We start from the raw sequence: 20275 nt of genomic DNA on the forward strand, positions 1-20275 counted from the left end.
TTTATGTCAGTGTGAAGGTGATGACAAAGTAAATTGTGCTGATACTAAATCTGGCAGGAGGAACACACTGAATATATGTTAATATCCATTATTCCAGCAGTGTCGTAGCAGAGAGAAGGGAAGAGAAGAGGGAGGAAGAATATGTGGTGTTTTTAATAGTGTCTCAGTTTTGCATTAGTTTGCTAGATGAATGCTGAACTATTCCGAAAAGTCTTATTAACAGCTCTTTCAGAGCCAGTGTAGTAGAATTAATTGCCTTTTTCTTCAGTCAGAATGCCATTTCTGAGAAATTAACTTTTTTAGCACTGTTAGGTAACTGTGTACTGGAGTATGTTGTCTCTGCCTCCTCCCCAGGTTGAAGTCTGTTTTAATACTAGTTCAGCTTTGAATTTGATTGCATCAATGTTAAGCGACCTTAGGAAATCTCATGCTGCTGGAGCATATATATAACCTTTTCCAGTGTTCAAAAATCACCAAAACCCTTCTAACTGCTATGTGCTGTGCTATCGGTCACCATGTTCTTGACTCCTGAGCATGGAAGTTTCTAAAACTGTACCAAGCTTAAATTGATGCTTGCAAATGGCCAGTTAAATTCAAGACCATCTCTTGCAGTCATAGCTGTCTGGTTTGCAACAAAGGAGCCAGTCAGCGGTGGTGATGAAATTTATCACCAGGTTTTAAATAAACTTCCATGGATCCTGTAACCAAGCCATTTTCAGATGCCACTTTTGCTTTTTCCAACCTCTACATAAACTGTACTGCTCAAGAAAGGTCAAACAGGAAAACAACTTACTGAAACCCATGTGCTCTTTTGCTTGTGTATTTATTTTCTAATTCTTGTGCTCTACAGTTCATCTTGCAGTGGACTTCCAGAGAATTAAACAGCCTTACCTTGCTCACTGTTCTGGACAAAAACAGAAACTTTATTTTCTGTTAATTTATTTGTCAAGGAAGCAACCACTTTCTTCACCTGTCATCTCAATCAATACAATGAGCTTCCAGATCTGAGTCAAAATTCTGAACAGAAATGTAAACTGAATTGCTGGTATCCATCAATTTCAACATCACAAAATGTTTACTAGGCGGCAAATTCAACCTAGAGTTCTATCTGATTCAAGATTAAACAGCTATGCTATGTCAGAGAGCTAGCCTTGAGCACACAAAACTCAGTATGGAAGTATGGAGTGAGCCCTGAGTCATGACAACACCATCCCACTGCTACATGTCGGCTTGCCCTACAATGACACTTGGCCAGGCTTCTAGCAATTCGAACCATTTCTGTTGCTGTTTTTCTGGTTTGGGGGGCAGTCACCTCCATCCGTTTGTAGCCATGATTGCTGATCAGGCTCTGCCTGAGCCACTGCCATCCATGCTCGTTGCCAAATACTCGCCAGATGGTTATTTCCTTTGTGTTTGTGCGCAAGCAGCTGTGTCAAGGAAGTGATAAATCGGAGTACAGTTATTAAACCACAGCCGGGGCTGAAGCCAGAACAAAGCCCCGTGGAGCAGAGAGACATAGCAAACAAGGATGTCAAGTCAACTCAAGCCATGCTGCTGCAGTTATGGAGAGAGAGGTGTAGGACCTGCCCTCATTCTAAGGGAAAATGCCTGTACAGGGAGGGTATCTGACACTCAAATTTAATCAACTACAGTTTTGACTATTTCTTGCTCATGTTCTGTTCCTGTTCTGTTTGAATTACCTGAAATAATGGAGAACATAATAACATCTATGGAGAACTGAAAATTACTTCTGTAGGTGGATACTCAAATATCAAAGATATTTATTTCCTATATAGGGTAATAGTTACAGTATCCTCAGGAACTATTTAAGACAATACAGGTTTCACATGAAAAACTAGACAATCAGAGAGAAGTCCAAGAAAGAGGTTTTAGTTTTCCACTACATTGCCTTAACATTTAAAAGCTCTTTTATGTAAGAGCATGAAAGAAGCAGAGTCCTCATAAATTAGTTACCTGTTACCAAAATATAAAACAATAGTGTTAACGTAGATATAACAGCAAAAGTAGTAAGCAATTTTTCTTTCAGTTTACTTCATATTAAACTGCTGATGTATGAAACATGGGTAATTAAATGTCAAGAGCAGAATGCCGCAGGCAGATTTGCTTCTCCTTTTGAATCAGCTGATGCAGTTTTAACAACGTGGTTTACAATGTTCTTGCTTTCTGAAAACCTCCAGTGACCAGTATGTCATCGTCATTCTTTATCCATCAGTAAATAAAATTCACTTGCTGTTCGTCTGAGTAAATATGCTAATGTGTGTCCTCTTTGTGAACTGTTTAAGCTTATAGATCCGTTTAGGATGTAGTATCTAGAAATCACTGTCATCTACTAATTGGTGAGAAAAAAAGAGGAGTTCAAAGAGGGAATACTGGCATCATGCTAAGGCTCTGAATTCAAGTCATCTTGTTACAGTGGCATCCAGATGCCAATTTGTAAAAGAAATACTGTTCTGCATTTTACTGTGTATGTCTTTGGACCGTTTAAGAAAAGAGATTCCTGTGGGTGTAGTTCATTACTGGTTCATTTGTTTTTTTTTTCCCTTCTCCCTGATTAATTTGTGTCTGACGGCAATTACTGCCACGAGCAGAGCTGAGCTATGTTGCACATGACTTTTTATTGTGGTCAAAAGGAAGAAACTTCAGCTAATCATTTGTTTTTCAACAGGATGGGAAAACGGCAGAGGATCTCGCCAGAGCAGAACGGCATGAACATGTAGCCAGTCTGCTTGCAAGACTTAAAAAGGTTGGGAATGCATGAATTTTAACTGTGTTTTTCATGTTTCTGAGATTGCAGGAAACGTTTGACAATGGGAAATCATAAGATCATCCATCAAAGCCATTCTAAAAAACTGTTGTAAATATCCTTACTGAAACGGCATCCTTTTTGAAAAAAAACATTTTTTAAATTTTAAATGATCCCCTCATTTGAAGCTACTATGTACGTGTTAGCAAAAATGGCTAAGATAGACTGCACCAGCATTGCATCTTATCCACTCTCTGACAATGCCCACCAAAGGTTCTAATGAGTTTAGAAGAAACTGAAAAACATACTATTAAAAATTAGCACATCCCGAAGGAGGATTTATATTTCCCCACCGTCACCATTTTAGTTAGATTTTGGTTATCAAATATGAAGAGTTTGTGCCCTTCTGGAACCTTTAATATCTCCTGGAATGGTAGCGTAAATTCTCACACTCTTTTTTTTAAATTCTACAGTTTCTCAAAATCTCCTTACCACCAGAATGCAAAGCTGATCTGTGCTTGTTATAAGGCAGTAAGTCTGACACATCTGATAGACATGGATTGTTCAAGATAAGCAGCATCATTTGTGCTGTGAAGGTGCAGAGACCACTTGCCTGGAGATGCCAGGCAACAGCCAGAGCTGCTAGAGTACTGTTTTAATTATGCTGGTGATTCTGTAGTAATCTGAAATAAAAGATCAGACTCATCCTTTTATATAATTTTGGAGTAAGAATATTTGTGTAGTAGGCATTGCCAAGGTAGAATTAGAATCACATCCTGACAGTAAATCTATATTTGCTAGAATTGTAAAATATATCAGTGAAGATATCGTAAAGTGCCATAGGTCAGGCTTCCTTTTCAGTGATAGCTATTGTATACTTTTGTCACAACAGGATCCATTTTATGTAGTTGTCATCCCGTGTTCTTCCCTTTCCCCGACACCCCCCCCCCCCCCAAAAAAAAAAAAAAGGCTGGTTTTGCACGCAGGTGGAGAAAATTGAGTTTCAGATGTACAGAACAAAAGGGAGAAGATAGATAAATCTCTTCTGAAAGAGATTTGTAGTAACTTTAACATTCTCCTTTATAGTGAAGTGTATTTACTTACTGAATGCTGACTATATCTGTGGGGAATAAGTATGATAATGATATATTTGATCAGAGTACACTTTACAAAACAGAATCTGATAAACTGAAATTAAGAAACTATAAACCACTGTAACTATTCTAGTATTACTCAAAATGGGCAATGTCATCTAGTACAGAGTGTGCCTGACACTTGTTTCATCTTTGGTGCCTGTGGAGGATTTTGTTCCTAATAGCACACATGTGAAGAACCTGCTGTCATACTGAATTCTCTGTAAGAGCCTCTATTAGCAGTCAGGGTGTGCAACATTCCCATTGTGATGAGCATATTTCATACATACCTGTTAGGAGGAAGGAACTAAATATGCTACCATTTCTGTCAAATTTCTCAGTGGAGTTGCTGCATGCTCTTATTTTAGGGAGGCTGCTGTGGGTGCTCTTCTAATGACTCAGTGTACATGTGAAACAGTACAAATGCAGAACAACAGAGCCTCTCTCTGAGCTCCAAATGGGGGAATGAAGGAAGAGAGGCTGAAGCTAGTTCTTTTGCTCCTCCACTTTTCTGCTGTCTCACGGTTACCTTAAAATAGGTCTCTCTGGGGTGAGAGGAGAGTGCTGTCCTCCACTGCTTCCTCTTGCTGAGTTGATTTCCAAGCTCAGCTCATGTGCTCAATTGCAAGGTATCTATGTCTGATTGCTTCTTGCTGGGGGAAGAGAACAAGACGTCTGACTTGTTAGTTCCAGTCTCTGCTACTCTTGCTGCAAGACGCAATACATATTGGTTATGGGTGAGCATAAAATGGAAAGCTCTTCTTCAGGAGATGTGATTGGGTTTGAAGAAGGCCTGAGTATGAGGATGAGATTGCAGCTGTTGAGCATTAGCAAAAGCTAATCAATGCACACAGAGGGCAAACAGTGAAAGGAAATTAAGTAGGGAAGCAGATCTGTTGAGGCCTAGAAGTAGAGGGAAAGAAGTCTAGAGGGTGTAAGCTTGCAGTAAGCTAGAAAAGTGGAAGGCTAGTAGAATGTGAGAGGTCTTTCAAGGTAGAGAAGAATAAGTATATGGGAAAATGAGAGGTAAGAGTGGTCTGGGTAAAGCAATATTTACCTTGCAAAAATTGAAGTGAAAATATGTACGCTTGATAGGGAGAAAGGGAGGAGGAAAATTCTCCCAAATATGAGAAGTGTAGAAAAAGTTGACAGAAAGAAGGGGGGTGCATATTGAGTTTTCACATTGCTTAGGTGGTAGCTCTCACTGCAAAAGTCTTCAATCCTGCACATATATAAGGTTGGAGGTACTAGTTATGCTACTGAGAATCATGAGTAAGGAGAAAGGGAGCTGAAAGAAACTAGTTTTTCCTCCTCTGTGTACTCCATTGGAGGTCAAAATGATCCTGTTCAGTGATGTTGACCATGAAACTGTGTGATTTTCATGAAGAGTCAAGGTGTTTCTTGAGAGCTACCATTCAGCTATGTTTTGGCTACCTATCCCTCTCCCTCGTGCCACTTGCACGGTGGAGCAGATGGAGGAGCTGATCCAGATGTAACCTGGCAAGAAAGCATTACTTAAACCCTACATTTTGAGTTTGCTGGAAGGAACTTCCCTGCCACACACTCAGATTTCTTCTTTGTGTTGAATTTTAGGATACGCACAGGGTGCTTTTTATCCAGCAGCTGCGACACACTCAGAACCCGCAGCCCCGGATCAAACTGAAGCTGTTTGGACACTCTGGATCTGGGAAAACGACCCTTGTGGAGTCTCTTAAGTGTGGCCTGATACGAAGCTTTTTCCGAAGACGTAGGCCTAGGCTGTCTTCCACAAACACAACCAGATTCCCCCCGTCTCCCTTGTCTTCCAAACCTTCAGGTATGACTTTGACATTGTACCATTTGAACAAGAAATCACTCTTCTCTTCATCTGTAGAACTCCAAACAAACAGCTGTTGGCTGTGCTGTAAAAGACAGAATAACCTATGTGTGTAAGAAATCAAAGCAAAGCAGAGAGGGAGTTGACTTCTCTGCATGCAGAGTCACACCTAAATTAAGAGCTTAGAGGAGCAGTGGGTGTGGAGAATGAAAAATAGTTCAGCTTTTGTTCACTGATGTGGTGCATAAGTGAGCTTAAGAGAGTGGAGGACAGGAAAACTTCTGAAAACTGTTTCTTTTTACCAAAAAGTCCTAGACTGCAAATACCAGTGCCATAACCGGATGCTACCATCATGGTTTTGGGGTTATGATTTGTCAGCATTTTCGAATGCAAATTCTGTGCAGAATTAAAACAGTTGCTGCATCTTTAGATGATATTTTTATTTAAGTATAACTAAGGATTCGGAACTGTCTTTGATGCATTGGAATGCTTTTCTGTAAGGCACAGGAATTCATCTGACAAGTTAAAGGTGCCTAAAATTGCCTCCAAACAAGAAGAAAATGGAGCTTTTCTAGACTGAAGTAAATGTATGCAAATGGTAAGGAACTGCTCATGAAGCACCAGTTGGACTGTGTAATGTGGAAAGAGCTGCAGGATGAGTAATTAGATTTACACATCAATGTGTACCTAGTTTTGGACGATCCCACATTTATGGTAGGACATCAAGAAGAGTGAACTGTTTGTCCAGGTTCCTTTTCTAACACTGAGATTCTGTGCAATGTATGCAAGCTAAGCAGGCACTTTGAAGAGCTCAAGTTCAAGTTGCTGTTCAGAAATAATCTTATTACATAAGTTAACGTCAGATGGGGGTCAGAGTTGCTTTTTAAAAAAAAAAAAAAAAAAAGGCTTTGGATAATGCTTGCAGTTCAAGGTTTAATCATTATTTCTAAATAATTTTAGACTAGGGTTAGTAATGGATTTCATCTCCACATTCTCTCTAGTCAGCCGAGGAAGCTATAAGGTACTTAGTGTGACTTAACAAGATACCTGGCACAGAGATTGTTATTACAGTTTGTTGTTCATTTATCACAAGGCGTTCGCATCTGTGATGATAGAATACACAAATGGATTAAATAAGTAAATCAGAAGTTCTTGGTTTATTTAACGTAATTTACTGTGTTGTGTAAAGGGAGGCTAATCACTTGAGGAATTGTCCGTTTCTGGAGGCACTGCAGGAAAGTTTTGACTGAAGACAGACTTACTATGTCAGTTGGTACCAAGACCAGAGAATAGGTCTAATGCTCTCATACCATCATAAATTCAAAGACGACTGCCAGTCACGTTCTTTGGCAAACCACCATAGAAGTAATCGCGAATTTGAAGCAAAGACTTGAGAATAGCTTATCTAGAAATAAATCTTTAAAGTTGTGCAGTGCTATGCAAATGAAGCTACTCTGACGTTGTTTTGATGTTTGGATTTGGGGGTTTTGCTTGTTTCAATTCATTATATGTCATGTTAATAATGTTCTGGGTTGAGTGACATAATCTAATAGACAATTAAAATAGTACAGTTTGGTGGATACTTGATAATGTGATTATGTTTTCAAAAGTTCTGTAAAAATAAGTACGTGAATTCACTGTATTTAAATCACACGAGCCTAAAGATTTAAATACTCTATTAAAAGATGAAACATGAAAGTATAGTTGTACTGCTGGCAGGTAGTTTCTTTCTATATTAAAATCCGAATATTATAATTCAGCATCTAGAGGGGGGAAGAAATCTTTACTTTCGCCACTAGATGGTGCAAGTTAATTAAAAGCCCTTTCATTTCTCATTTATAGAATCTATAGTGAGGTGAACTGAGCAAATTGCCTACAAATAAAATAACTTCAGTTAAGGGCCTGCTTTTCTCACCCACCTCCTCAGAAATAGTTATTATGTGGTGATATTTTTATCCTTACTTAACAGATCCCATTATACAAATCTGTAGCATTTCTATACTAATAAAAACAGTCCATGCTACAAAACTACAGCCCTTAGATATAAAAAGTAGTAAATCTTTGCAATGTGGAAGAGCTTTAACTATTGAAGTCTTTCATTTCCAAATTGTTATTTTTTTCTATGCTTCTCACCCAGTAGTATATCTGTTAAGGTGCAGTAAGTGCTATATGGGATCATTCTAATATTTTCCTTTTCAGCATTCAGAATAAGGATGTATTTGTGTGCGCTCACAGCTTGGTAGTCATCTCCTTTTTTTTGAAGAACAGTTTGGTTTTATCAATCAAGTTTTATGCCTAGCATACTTATCGTGAAGTGATCTGATTGTAGTTTTCCCACAATTTGTAATCTCATTTTCCTTTCCCTGACCCAGTTTCCGTAAGTATTACGAATCTTTATCCCGGCTGTGAGAACGTCAGCGTGAGAAGCCGTAGTATGATGTTTGAGCCAGGCCTGACCAAAGGGGTATTAGAAGCTTTCGTTTCACCTGCTCATCACTCTCACTTCTCTGCTGATGACCAGTCCACCAAGGCTATTGACGTTCAGAATGCCTACTTGAATGGTAAGCAGAGAGCTGGGCTGGCATGCCTTAGTTCTGTGGGAAAGGCAATGCCGTGGTGTGTGGTTTTAGAAACAAAAACAAAAATGCCTGACTTGGTAAGGTACTTACTGTGGTTAAGAATTCAACACTGGTGGGGTTTGGTTTGTTTAAGCAGAAGGTAAATTTGCATGAGGTTTTCTGCTTGTAATACACATAGTAATAACCATTTGTGGCAGATATTTCTAGCACTACCTAGAAGTGCTTTTGAGGTTAATAAGTGGGGCAGAAGAAACGCATTTGGCATAATAGGAGTGGGTTCCATGTTAAAGGCCCCTTCACCTACACTGCATGTAGATTGGGGATTTTGGCAGATATAATCCAGTCTCATTGGCCCAAGTGTCCTCACCTTGCATGTGGTACCCAGGTGTATGAAGGGCTTACCATTATCACCCCACAAGGGGTCTGGAGCAGATTTGGTGAGCGCTGGAGTGGAGCTTCTAGTTTCATTAGTTTGGAAAGCAAGCCAACTGCTCCACAGTTGGAACCAGTTAACAGTAAGAGGGGTCAGTCAGAGAAGTTATTTGAAAACCTCTCTACTGTTCCAAAGCAAAACACTAATGTAGAGCTTTCTCTTTATCCTGTAGCTGTCTTTTTTCATAAGTACACATAGATGCTAGTAATGCTTTTGAGTGTGAAAACCATGCAACAGGTACATACCACCACCCCTGCTAGTCGTCAGAGAGGTGGTAAGATCTCTCCTTAAAGATCTCCTCAGCATTTGCAATCTTGAGGCTGAGCTCAGATTAATCAAGCTTTTATTTTGGAGAGAGAAACCTACTTACAAATTCATTATATGCACACTAACACAAACTGACAAAACATTCGTGCTAGATGCTTAAGAGTTTGGCATGTAGCTAAAGCTTGTTCTTTATCTGGGTTAATTTCTCCTTTCGATATAATTTGAAACCAGGTCAAATTCTGCAGTGAGATAAAGTTGTGCAACAGGCTGTCAGAAGGATTTTCTTTTCTGTCTTTGTATCTTGATATAGAAGGAAGGTGTGCACATGGATGAGCTCTCGATAGCTGAACTCATAACAGCAGATTTGAGGTTTCTGGATTTTTTTCTCCTAGAAGTTCAAGGTGCATCTGAATCAGCATTTATTTAAATAGATGGAGTACAAGTGTACCTTATCAGGTAGTGAGTCTGAGAAGTGCAATACAGTGCAACATGCTGATGCTTTTCTTACCTGAAGTAAAGGAGATGACAGAAAGAATCATTGTGCTCTTGGGATCCTTAACATGGTGGTTCTCCAGCCCTAACTTATTCATGTGATTTGAGTAATACAATTCCATAAAGCAGAGTGGGTTCTTTGAGAATCTTTGAGTGGTTTTTAATACCAGCGGTGAGACTTTAGAAAGAAAAAATCATGAAAATGTTGAGCTTTGGGGGAATACAAAGGAAAAACAGGAACAGTTATTTGCTCCTGTGCAGGGCAAAAGACAATTTAATGTGTAAGGCTGCATGACCTGAATACACAGGTGCATCCATGTGGCATCCAGCTGAATGTTCTAGAGAAGTGAATGTGAGAGAGGAACAGATTGTAAGGACCCAACTTCTCAGTCTCTGAGACTATCTGAAACCTGTTCCGTTTGTTCATGATTGCATTTGCAGTTTTGCTTTCTCACCTGCATAGTTTATCTCTGAGAAAGTTTAAATGAGATGAACTGTTCCGTTTGTCTTTCCATGGCTGAGCAAGGCTTCATGCTTACTGACAGTGTGACCTCTTTGTCTGTTTGTCTGTTTTTCAGGAGTTGGTGACTTCAGCATCTGGGAATTCTCTGGGAATCCTGTGTATTTCTGCTGTTACGATTATTTTGCAGCGAATGATCCCACCACGATTCACATAGTGCTTTTTAGTCTTGAGGAGCCTTATGAAATCCAGTTAAACCAAGTGACCTTTTGGCTCAGTTTCCTGAAATCATTAGTCCCAGTTGAGGAGCCAATAGGTATGCTCTTCTGCCTATTAATGAAATATTAGGGGAAAATAAGATTGTGTTTCTTTGCAACTTCTAAATCCTCTTTTCTGAGTGCTGTTGTACATCTTTATCCGCTTTTATTTAAAAAACTTTAAACAGTTTCTCAGCAATAGAGGATTTTATTTGTGGAACAAGCCTGAAGAGTTTCATGCACCAGTTACTCCAACTGAAATGGGTCATGAGATACACTGGAGGCTTTTGTGGCAAATGAAGTTTTATGTCAGAAAAGCTGTGTGAAAAAGTGTTTCAGAGTGTCGGAACCATTTAAGACCAGTTCTAGACACACTAATTAAAATTCACTTAAGTTTACAAACCTAATCCTAAATTAAATCTAAACCCCAATTAGCTCTTTGCAGCGTAAGTTGGTTTTGCCAATGAGAACAGGACAGAATGACATTGTAGAGTGACATTACACTCAGTACATGCCACTCCAACCTCTTTAACTAGAGTTGTATTTGGGATACAAATATGTTAACCTTTGGCACATCAGGGTGTACAGAAACCAGTATTTCTAGTAAATTTCATTTCATATTTTTTAAGACTTTGCACAGATTTTAAATGAAATGACTAGTTATTCAAACTTTCTAACAAGTTGAAATTTACTTGACAGACAAACAAATTAACTTAACTCACTTGTTTGTTTTTTTCTTAAAACCTCTGTAGGTATACATACCTTATAGCTTCATAGTGTTTGCAGCAGAGCGTTGCTCTGCAGACTGACAGTTTTATGGAAGAACCATTCTCTGACATGTGTCTTGGTTCTATGAACCAAAATGTTATCCCAAGCAGTGGGTCTAACTCAACACTGATAGGCGTTTATAACATTGCTAGGGACTCACTAGAAAAGTATATCTAATGCTTACATAGTGCAGAATATTTCCCCTCTTTTTGTTTTCTACTCAATTCTGTACGCATGATCTCAGGCTGACGAGTGACAATGATGAGCCAAATGGCAGACCTTCAGTTTTTAGCTTGGACATATGTATGTCCTTTCATCTTCCATCTTAGGTTAAGTCATGAGGTTACAAATATAACCATTGAGATCTAACTGACTTGCAATTACTTCTGGAACTAAAAGCTCAGAAATGTGCAAAAAATCATTAAAGCTGAAAATGCAGTTAACTTGCAATTGTTGAAAGCTTTCCTTGTCATCTTGCTCAAGCAAGGAAACTTAGTTCTTGATTTAACTAAGTTAGTAACACAATTTAGGTACTTTGCCTAAATCAGCGTTTATACTACTCAGCTCAATTTGGATACTCATGTGTAACCTATTGTTACAACTCTTAAATAATATGTATTAATTGACATTTGCAGAATATTTAAACTTTAGGAATTACTTTCCAGTTATATTGTCTATTGTTATATTGTCAGCTGAAAAACAAAAAGATCTACAACTAGAGCATAGTTATTGTGGAGTGCTACACAGTGAGGGGAAATGTGGGCCTTTTATGAATGAATCAAAATTCTGTAGCTTAGTCAATGAAAACTGAGGTAAGCATATTTCTCCAATATGAAGTTTTTGTCAGACAAGAACAGCAGAATTGGATGTACTTTGGTTTTTTTAAATAATTGCCTAGTGATGTCTCCTCTTTTCTGGAAGATCAGTTTGAGAAAAAGATAGAAAATGTGTGTTCCATGCTGTCACCTCATTCATGCCATTTGTATCTTTCTTTCTTTCTTTTTCATTCTTTTTCATGGTATCTGCCAGGCTTTCCTACTTAACTCTCACCTTCTCACCTAAGTGAGAGGTCACTGTTTGTGTAAGTACTGTAAAATAGCATTCATACCAGCATATGAATGTTGTGGACATTGTGTTCTACTTAAAATTCTCTAAGCTGTACCTGTAGCATTAAGGACCATCCAAAGATTATGAGAAACCTTTTAAAGAAGCTTTTATTTTTTTTATTTTCCCTCACATTGGTATAGATTGTAGTTAATAGATGTCTAATTAGCATTATTAATACATGTTTTTGTTAAAACAATAAGGGCATAAAATATTTATGATACTAAGATTCTAGCTATTTAAATTATACATTATGTAGATAATTCTATAAGTAGATAATAGCCATAACACCAGTGGTTTCGTTGTGTAGAAATAGTTGTTGTTGTGCTTAAAGTTGGATATTCTGCAGTGGATTTACCACTGGTATCAAGAATACAATAGTATTGCTACTTAACTGGCTCCATAAGGCAGCCATCTTCCTGGGCATGTCTCATAGTGAGGAAATAATCTTGTTTCCCTTCTAGCATTTGGTGGAAAGCTGAAAACTCTACTACGTGTTGTTTTGGTCGCCACGCATGCTGACATAGTGAATCTTCCTCGGCCTGTTGGGGGGGAGTTTTGGTATGACAAGGACATGTCGTTGCTGAAAGAAATCAGGAACAGGTAAGAGGGGATTATATGTAGCATACATGTTAGTTTCAAAGAAAAATACTAAAATGCGTAATATGTAAAAGGTTTTTTGTTTGGCTGAAGTTATGTGGTATTTACATTAAAGAAAGTGCAATATTTTGAAGATTTTCTTTACTGAAAATGTTCAGGAAGCTTATTCCGTGAAAAAAATGAAACATTTGTCAATACTACAATGAGCGAGCTAAAATGAGTGAGTGGTGCATAAAATGAGTGAGGCTCCAAAGGGTCAGCCTGTAAATACTGAAATAGATCTAAAGGCCATTGTCAACCATCTGACAGACATCCTGGTGTGTAGGTTTTGCACCAGTCTCAGAAAAGTGGGCAATTTTGAGCTGCAACCTCCAGGTGCAGTAGAGGAAGCTGTGTAGGACGGCCACCATTTTCTCTGAATTGATTTAGGATGGGCAGGAGAAAAACTAAACCACACCTGGAGGTCCTGTCTACATATGTTTTCTGAAGAGCTGGATCTTGTGGAGTCACATACATGAAAAAATCAGCCTAGAAGTTGAGAAAGCCATTAACCATCCTGAGCAAGTATTTGGAGAGTATGCTAATCATGCTAATTTTCACAAACTAATGGTATTGTGTAAGGTAACAATAATTTATATTCACAGTGAGCACAGTTATCCATGTAAGTGGCTAACGTGTGATTTGGGGAACCACCCAGATCAGTGAGTCTGTACTATACAAGAAACAGGTGTGGGAAATCCAGCTCAATAGTGGCAGAGCAGTGTCTCAATCCATTGAAATAAACCAACAGAAAATATCTGGGTGTAATCTTGCATTCCTGCTATCCCTTCTCTAGTAAAATGTTTTTGCAGTTACAAGTCCTAGGGTGCAGTTGTAATTTCCTTAGGAGTTTTCACCCTTCTTCCTTAGGAAAGATAATAATTTTCTGTTAATATATCTGTTTACATTCAAGAAAATTAGGGAGCAACTCTACTGTCTTTGCTTATAAAATATCTTAGGATTATCAGTACTACATTTCATCATTATTCTTTGAAGAAAATTAAGTGCTGTGCAATTTAAGATTGAAGCGCTGCTTGATTAGGAAAACTGGATTTGGAACTGAATAGACAATTGGTGGCTCTCTTTTTCTTTTAGATTTGGAAATGATCTTCACATTTCAGACAAGTTATTTGTGTTGGATGCTGGAGCATCTGGATCTAAAGATATGAAGCTTCTCCGAAATCACTTACAAGAAATTAGAAGTCAGATAATATCTGTAAGTAATGTCTAATGGTCTTAGATTGTGTCAGCTAAGATGTGAAAATCTTGGGAAAGAAATAATTTACTGTAAACTTAGTACTTAATTTCAGAACTTAAGGAACAACAGACTGATGACATCAAGGATTCTGTCAGCATTTTCAAAATTGGCAGTATTTCGTATGGGTCACCAAAATGGCCTCTCTTGAAACAATTGAGATTACCAGTTTAAAGCTAAATTTTTGTAGTTTGAGTTGACAGTGATTGGATTCTAGTGCTGACTTTTTTTATTGTTTTTTTATGTCAGAGTAGCGTTACAGAGAAGCAGAATATATTTGCTGGAAATACATTTTTCATTAAAATACACTGGAGTAGAACACTTTCCTCAGTTGTTAGAAAGGTAATTCTCAACATAGATGGGTGAAGTGGATATATGTGTGTATATATGTATTTATGCATATATATGTTTAATCTTCTTGCTAGGGTCTTTTACTGAAAAATATGTGCTTGGATTTTTGTATGTATATATATAACTTCATGAAACTAAGGGTAAAATAGCTATGGTTTGTTGTAAACACCATGAATCTACATAACCTTCAATACTGAGGGTGACCAAGTCAAATTATTAGGTAGCCTTTAGCATTTAAATTCTTCATTCTAAAGTCACTCTTAATTGTGTAATGCCAACGAGACATTTTCTAGCTGCTTCTGATAGGTATTAAAAAAAAGTGAAGCAAAAGTTACTGTATTCCTGAGTTCACTCTGTAGATTGTTTTTTTATGTAAAATTTGGATTATTTTATGTTCCCAATGATCTGTTGGTTTTTAATAAGCTTTTCTTCTTTGACAAAACTTTTTTGTAGCAGTTTCCACTAGATGAAATTTGGGGAGCTTTGCATATGAATTGGGTGCTATGGCTTGAGATTGCAGGGATGAAAGCATTGGTAATGTCCAAAACAGTCAATAGATAAATGTGTCAGCTGTACTTCTAATCTAGTACTGATACTCTGCTATCTCACCTGTTGAATAAATTGGTCCGGAACAAATAGTGGTGAGTACAGATTTTAAATAAATGCCCATCTGTTTCTGGAATTTTACTTTATTAAGACAAGGTAGATCTTCTCACAAGTACATATCAGATGGAAGAGTAAGGATCCATCACAAGGGGACTCCTTAGACATGCATATTGTCATTTATGTTTTAGAACACACACATAGCCTTTATTTAGAAAAAAAAAAAAAAACTGTTCTCAGCAGAGTAGTTACAAGCAGGTGTTTTCTCTGCTTTTAAGACTTGCCCACCTATGACACATCTGTGTGAAAAAATAATCTCTACACTGCCTTCATGGAGAAAAATGAACGGACCCAACCAGCTGATGTCCTTGCAGCAGTTTGTATACGACGTACAGGAACAGCTTAATCCCCTAGCAAGTGAAGATGACCTACGGCATATTGCACAGCAGTTGCATAGCATAGGAGAAGTAAGTGGGTTTTTTTGGTCTAAATTGTGTATCCATACTATCAAGGTACTGCTTTGGTAGAATATTGCTTAATGGGATTTAAGCAAATGTCTATAGTAACTTTTTTCTACTCTTCCTTTTAAGACATTGTAAGAAGTAGAGACTGGTTACTAATGCTTTTTGTTATCATTATTGTCTTGTGGCACTTGTTCTGTTCAGCAGTATTTCTTTGAGACAGGAAGAGCTACATTTCATTGTTGTAGTTGTATAAACATAGAATCCTTAGAAAGGATAAGGTCTACTATCATCTTAAAATGAGGTAGTGCTTAATATGTTCACTGCAGATGAGAAATTTGTGTGTGTCCATTAGAAATTGAATCACAGGAAAACACTGTTGCATAAATAGCTTGCAGAGCATGGCTAGGCTTTACTGTTGTTGGGTTCTTATGGCTTTTTTATTAGTGGAAGTCAAGAACAAGATCCATTCTTTGTTTTGAACAAAGACATTCAAATGTTGGTTGTTTTTCTTCTGTCAGCAGTGTTAGTTAAAGGTTATGAAAGCCAATATGTGGGGTGGTATCATCTTGTACTTCATAAGATATAAACAACAGCTTTCCTATTTATAAACAGATTAACATCATGCAGAGTGAGACAGTCCAAGATGTTGTGCTTCTGGATCCTCGCTGGCTCTGTTCAAACGTCCTTGGAAAAATCCTGTCAGTGGAGAACCCAAAAGCTCTCCATCACTATAGAGGTCGATATACTATAGAGGACATCCAGCGTCTGGTAACAGACAGTGATGTGGAAGAACTGATACAAATTTTGGATGCCATGGATATTTGTGCAAGGGACCTTAGCAGTGGAGCAATGGTTGATATTCCTGCTCTCATCAAGACTGACAATCTCCACAGGTCTTGGACAGATGAGGAGGATGAAGTACTGATTTATGGTGGTGTCAGAATCGTTCCTGTGGAACATCTTACCCCATTTCCTTGTGGAATTTTTCATAAAGTTCAGGTGAATCTCTGCAGGTGGATTCATCAACAAAGCACAGAGGGAGATGCCGATATACGTCTGTGGGTAAATGGATCAAAGATTATGAATCGTGGAGCTGAGCTTTTAGTGCTGCTAGTCAACCATGGTCAGGGTATAGAGGTTCAAGTTAGAGGACTGGAAACAGAGAAGATCAAGTGCTGTTTACTTCTGGATTCCGTATGCAGCACCATTGATAACTTAATGGCCACAACCTTACCAGGCCTTCTGACTGTAAAATACTACCTTAGTCCTCAGCAGCTGAGGGAACATCATGAGCCAGTAATGGTCTACCAGCCTAAAGACTTCTTTCGTGCACAGAGTCAAAAGGAGACATCGCTCACTAACACCATGGGGGGATATAAAGAGAGCTTTAGTAGTATACTGTGTTTTGGATGTCTTGATGTCTACTCCCAGGGAAGCCTAGGAATGGACATTCATGTTTCAGATCTGAATCTACTTACCAGGAGAAAACTAAGTCGACTTTTGGATCCACCTGATCCCATGGGCAAAGATTGGTGCCTTCTGGCCATGAACCTGGGCCTCCCTGATCTTGTTGCAAAATACAATACAAATAATGGAACACAAAATGACTTCCTGTCAAGCCCAGTCCATGCCCTGCTGCAGGAGTGGAGTAATGCTCCTGAGAGCACTGTAGGTATCCTAATGTCTAAGCTGAGGGAATTAGGGCGCAGGGATGCAGCAGACTTTTTACTGAAGGCATCTTCTGTATTCAAAATAAATTTAGATGCTAATGGTCAAGAGGCTTATGCTTCAAGTTGCAACAGTGGAACGTCTTATAATTCGATTAGCTCTGTGGTGTCACGGTAAGAACAAGTGTTTTGCATAGACATCTTTTCAAACTCCAGGAAGGATAAAAGTACAAGAGCTTCTGTATACTGTCAGTTATGAGGTTTTACATCAAAGGGTCTTTATCCTTCTTCAGCACCACCTTTTTGTGCTTAAACTTTCTACTTCTAACTGTGAATTGTTGCTTTTTATTTGATCTGTTAAAAGGCTGGTGTACTTCTGGTGTTGTACGATTATTACAGATACATAATGTGCTGCTTAATACTGCCATTTTAACTGGAAAGTCTTTCAACTTTTTAGTGCTCCAACTGTTTTATAAAATACTTCCATTCTCCCTTTAGAAGGAAAGGGGAGAGGAATAGCACATATGACCAGAAATGTGTATTTCTTACACCCATGTTTTTCTTTTCATGTTGTCCTCTGCTTAACACTTTTTAATATTTGTAAGGAGAGAAGTCCACCTACACTTCTGATCTTTCTGCCTGAATATAACACCACATTGTTTTTAGCTGAAAAAGTGAGTGCCTTTTGCAGAAGGGAGGGTGCCGTTGATTTGAATGACCCTGCTGGAGTTACAAGAACATGCTACCTCTGTTTCACTTAAATTGTCTGCATGCTTATCATTGCAAGTGGTGCTTGCCTTTTAATTTTTCCTGCATTTCTAAGACATTGGTGATGACTCATGCAGAGCTTTCTTGTGCCAATCCTGTGGGTACAGACGTGTGATACCTAATCAACTTCAATTACAGTCAGATCATAATGTGAAAATCTCTTAAACTTGCCAATTATCATGCTTCATTATTTCCATGCACCTCAGGTAAAACTTCATATCATTATAGAGTTCAAAAAGGACATACATGTGTTAGATGCCGCAGAATAATATTGTATAGCTGTCGGTTGTAATTTGTGTATAACAAATGGTTTTCTACTGTTAGATCCTAAGTTACTTACTTCCTGTACTTGAAAACTTTAATGGGGATAAAAACAAAAAGGATGCAAGATTTCCTGCAGTGAGAACTTTAAAATTGATATGAGGGGATATGATACATTCTCTGTTCTAAAAAGCATGTAATTTTAATGGTGCAATGTGTGTTTGTGTATATATATTGTATGTATATATATTAATACTATTTTTTCCTTAAACTTACGATGTAGTAAAATTTTAAAGGATTTTTCTACCAATAAACTGTTGCTTGTTGCATCTCTTTCATTTGTATTCTGTACCTGAAAGGAACCAAAAATTCTCTCTTCTTTACAATCGCAGTCCTGCAGACGCATTGCCTGGCTTCTGAAGTTCTGGGGTACCACCTGGTTTGCTTCAGGCCTTTTCTCAATGTTCGGTGAGAGTATTTATTTATATTTTATTAGGTGGCCCCTCTGCTGTGAGTAGGTTTACGTTCATTTGACAAACAGCAAGCCAAAATGGTTCGTTACATAGCTTTTTCCTTTGTGTCTTTCGACAAAGAAAACCAAAACAGCAGAAGTGAGTCTGTCATTGGGAATCCTCCAGATGACATTGCTTTGTAAGCGGGGCTCTCACTGCGTTAGAGCCAATGCAGTGGTAGTGATCTGCTCATCACAACAGGGTCTGTGCTGCTGCTACCCGCTTAAACTCTCAGCTTCACTCACTGATAGCTGCACGGCCTCTGGGCTGCCCTCTGCGCAGGCAGCTCAGTGCCACGCCTTCTCCCTGCGTGTGCTGCAGAGCTAGACTGACTCTTTTTAAAATGCTAATTGCTGTTTCCCACCACCTTCTATGTGTATTTTACCTTCCCTTTATCAAATCCTTCCCCTGGCATCACTGGTTTCCTTTGAATATTTATTAAATGTCTGGTCCACAAGAAGAGGTACGGATAATGAGCAGTCTGAGGTCTCTCTGCTCTGGTATTTTCTTACATCTGACAAAGTGAGTCCAGCATCTCCCACCACCGCTGGAGGTTGCTCACTGAAGAGGCTTGCTTTCTGCAGCCCGCTTGAGGGAACGTTTGCCTGTGTTACTGAATGCCACCACGCTTAGCTTCCTACCTGTACACACCTGGAGCAGTTCTGCCGCATTCAGTTACGTGGACAGGTCTTGCTCATTTCATAAGACTTTCTTCATCGCCTGCCTCAGACTTGAAGGTGAGCCCAGCCTCTTGACTTCCCTTCATTGAATCTGTGTGACTGCAGAGGAATGGAATTGGTATCACAAGTCCTGCAGGACACTCGCAGTGCTGTGAGGTGCTTTTCGCGTGCAGGACTGCCAGGGGTGTCTAGTATTTCGGATTTAATTTGCCACTGTTACTGTTCGTGGTAGAGTGGCAAGATTATCAAGATACCAGGTAGCTTCTAACCTGCCTACCTCCCCGGATGCTTTAAGCACATGGAAGATCAATGGTTGACTTAGAAATTTTGGTATAGAAGGTTTTTTGTTTGTTTGTTTTTTCCCCTCCCTAGCAGCATCTTCTTGACAATCCTCTGCTTCCATTTACAGTAAAATGCAGCCCTGGGAGTATAAATTACTTAGTGGATGCTGCCACGGATCTCTGAATGTCAGTAAGTGCCTGTTGCATCATTTCCAGTTTTTATGGTAATACGTTCAGGAAAGTGAATCACAGTCATAGGATAACTTTGGATTGTGTTCCTATAAATCATATGTCATATTACTGAAATTCATTAAAAAAAAAAAAAAACATATTTGTCCTAAATGATGGTTTTGACAGAAAAACATTAGCAAAGTGATACAAAAGGGAATCCCACATGCTTTTCAGTTGTTTCAGTTTTATCGATTCCCTGTTTTGTTTTGTCGGTGCTACTAAGAACAGAGCTTCACTCCACACTTTTAGAGCTGTGTTTAAAATACACTGGTCCTGACTCACTCTAGAAATGGGGGGAGTGGCAGTCTTGGAAGATTAAAAAAGTTTATCTGTAAATATAAATTGTGTTTGACTGTGCCATTGAACATGCTAACCACAAATGCAGCTCCTGCCATTGAAATGAGTGAAGTTGGATACTGACCATCAAAACGCTATTCCTTGTACTTCGTAGCTTCAGAGCAGAGCTGTTGAAACACAAGTTGATGATGTA

The 20275-nt window shown here is 38.6% G+C and overlaps 1 protein-coding gene across 6 annotated transcripts in view; it reads left to right on the top strand.

Moving 5' to 3' along the window:
- DAPK1 (death associated protein kinase 1) overlaps positions 1 to 19739 on the top strand; it is an 89644-nt gene extending 69905 nt beyond the window's left edge. For 2 of the 6 annotated variants that reach the window (XM_035565241.2, XM_050716217.1), the window contains exons 19-27: positions 2687 to 2764; positions 5491 to 5713; positions 8086 to 8274; positions 10063 to 10260; positions 12538 to 12676; positions 13808 to 13928; positions 15200 to 15388; positions 15998 to 17226; positions 18474 to 18593. In XM_035565241.2, coding sequence (XP_035421134.2) covers positions 2687 to 2764; positions 5491 to 5713; positions 8086 to 8274; positions 10063 to 10260; positions 12538 to 12676; positions 13808 to 13928; positions 15200 to 15388; positions 15998 to 17226; positions 18474 to 18501 — 2394 coding nt within the window. In that variant the 3' untranslated portion in view covers positions 18502 to 18593. Of the gene's footprint in view, positions 1 to 850; positions 2534 to 2686; positions 2765 to 5490; positions 5714 to 8085; positions 8275 to 10062; positions 10261 to 12537; positions 12677 to 13807; positions 13944 to 15199; positions 15389 to 15997 lie in introns of those variants that run through there. The other 4 variants (XM_050716218.1, XM_050716219.1, XM_050716220.1 and 1 more) reach the window with 4 other exon arrangements.
- The last annotated feature ends 536 nt before the right edge of the window (positions 19740 to 20275 follow it).

The sequence above is a fragment of the Cygnus atratus genome, chromosome Z (assembly GCF_013377495.2).
Source record: "Cygnus atratus isolate AKBS03 ecotype Queensland, Australia chromosome Z, CAtr_DNAZoo_HiC_assembly, whole genome shotgun sequence".
Classification (NCBI taxonomy): domain Eukaryota; kingdom Metazoa; phylum Chordata; class Aves; order Anseriformes; family Anatidae; genus Cygnus; species Cygnus atratus.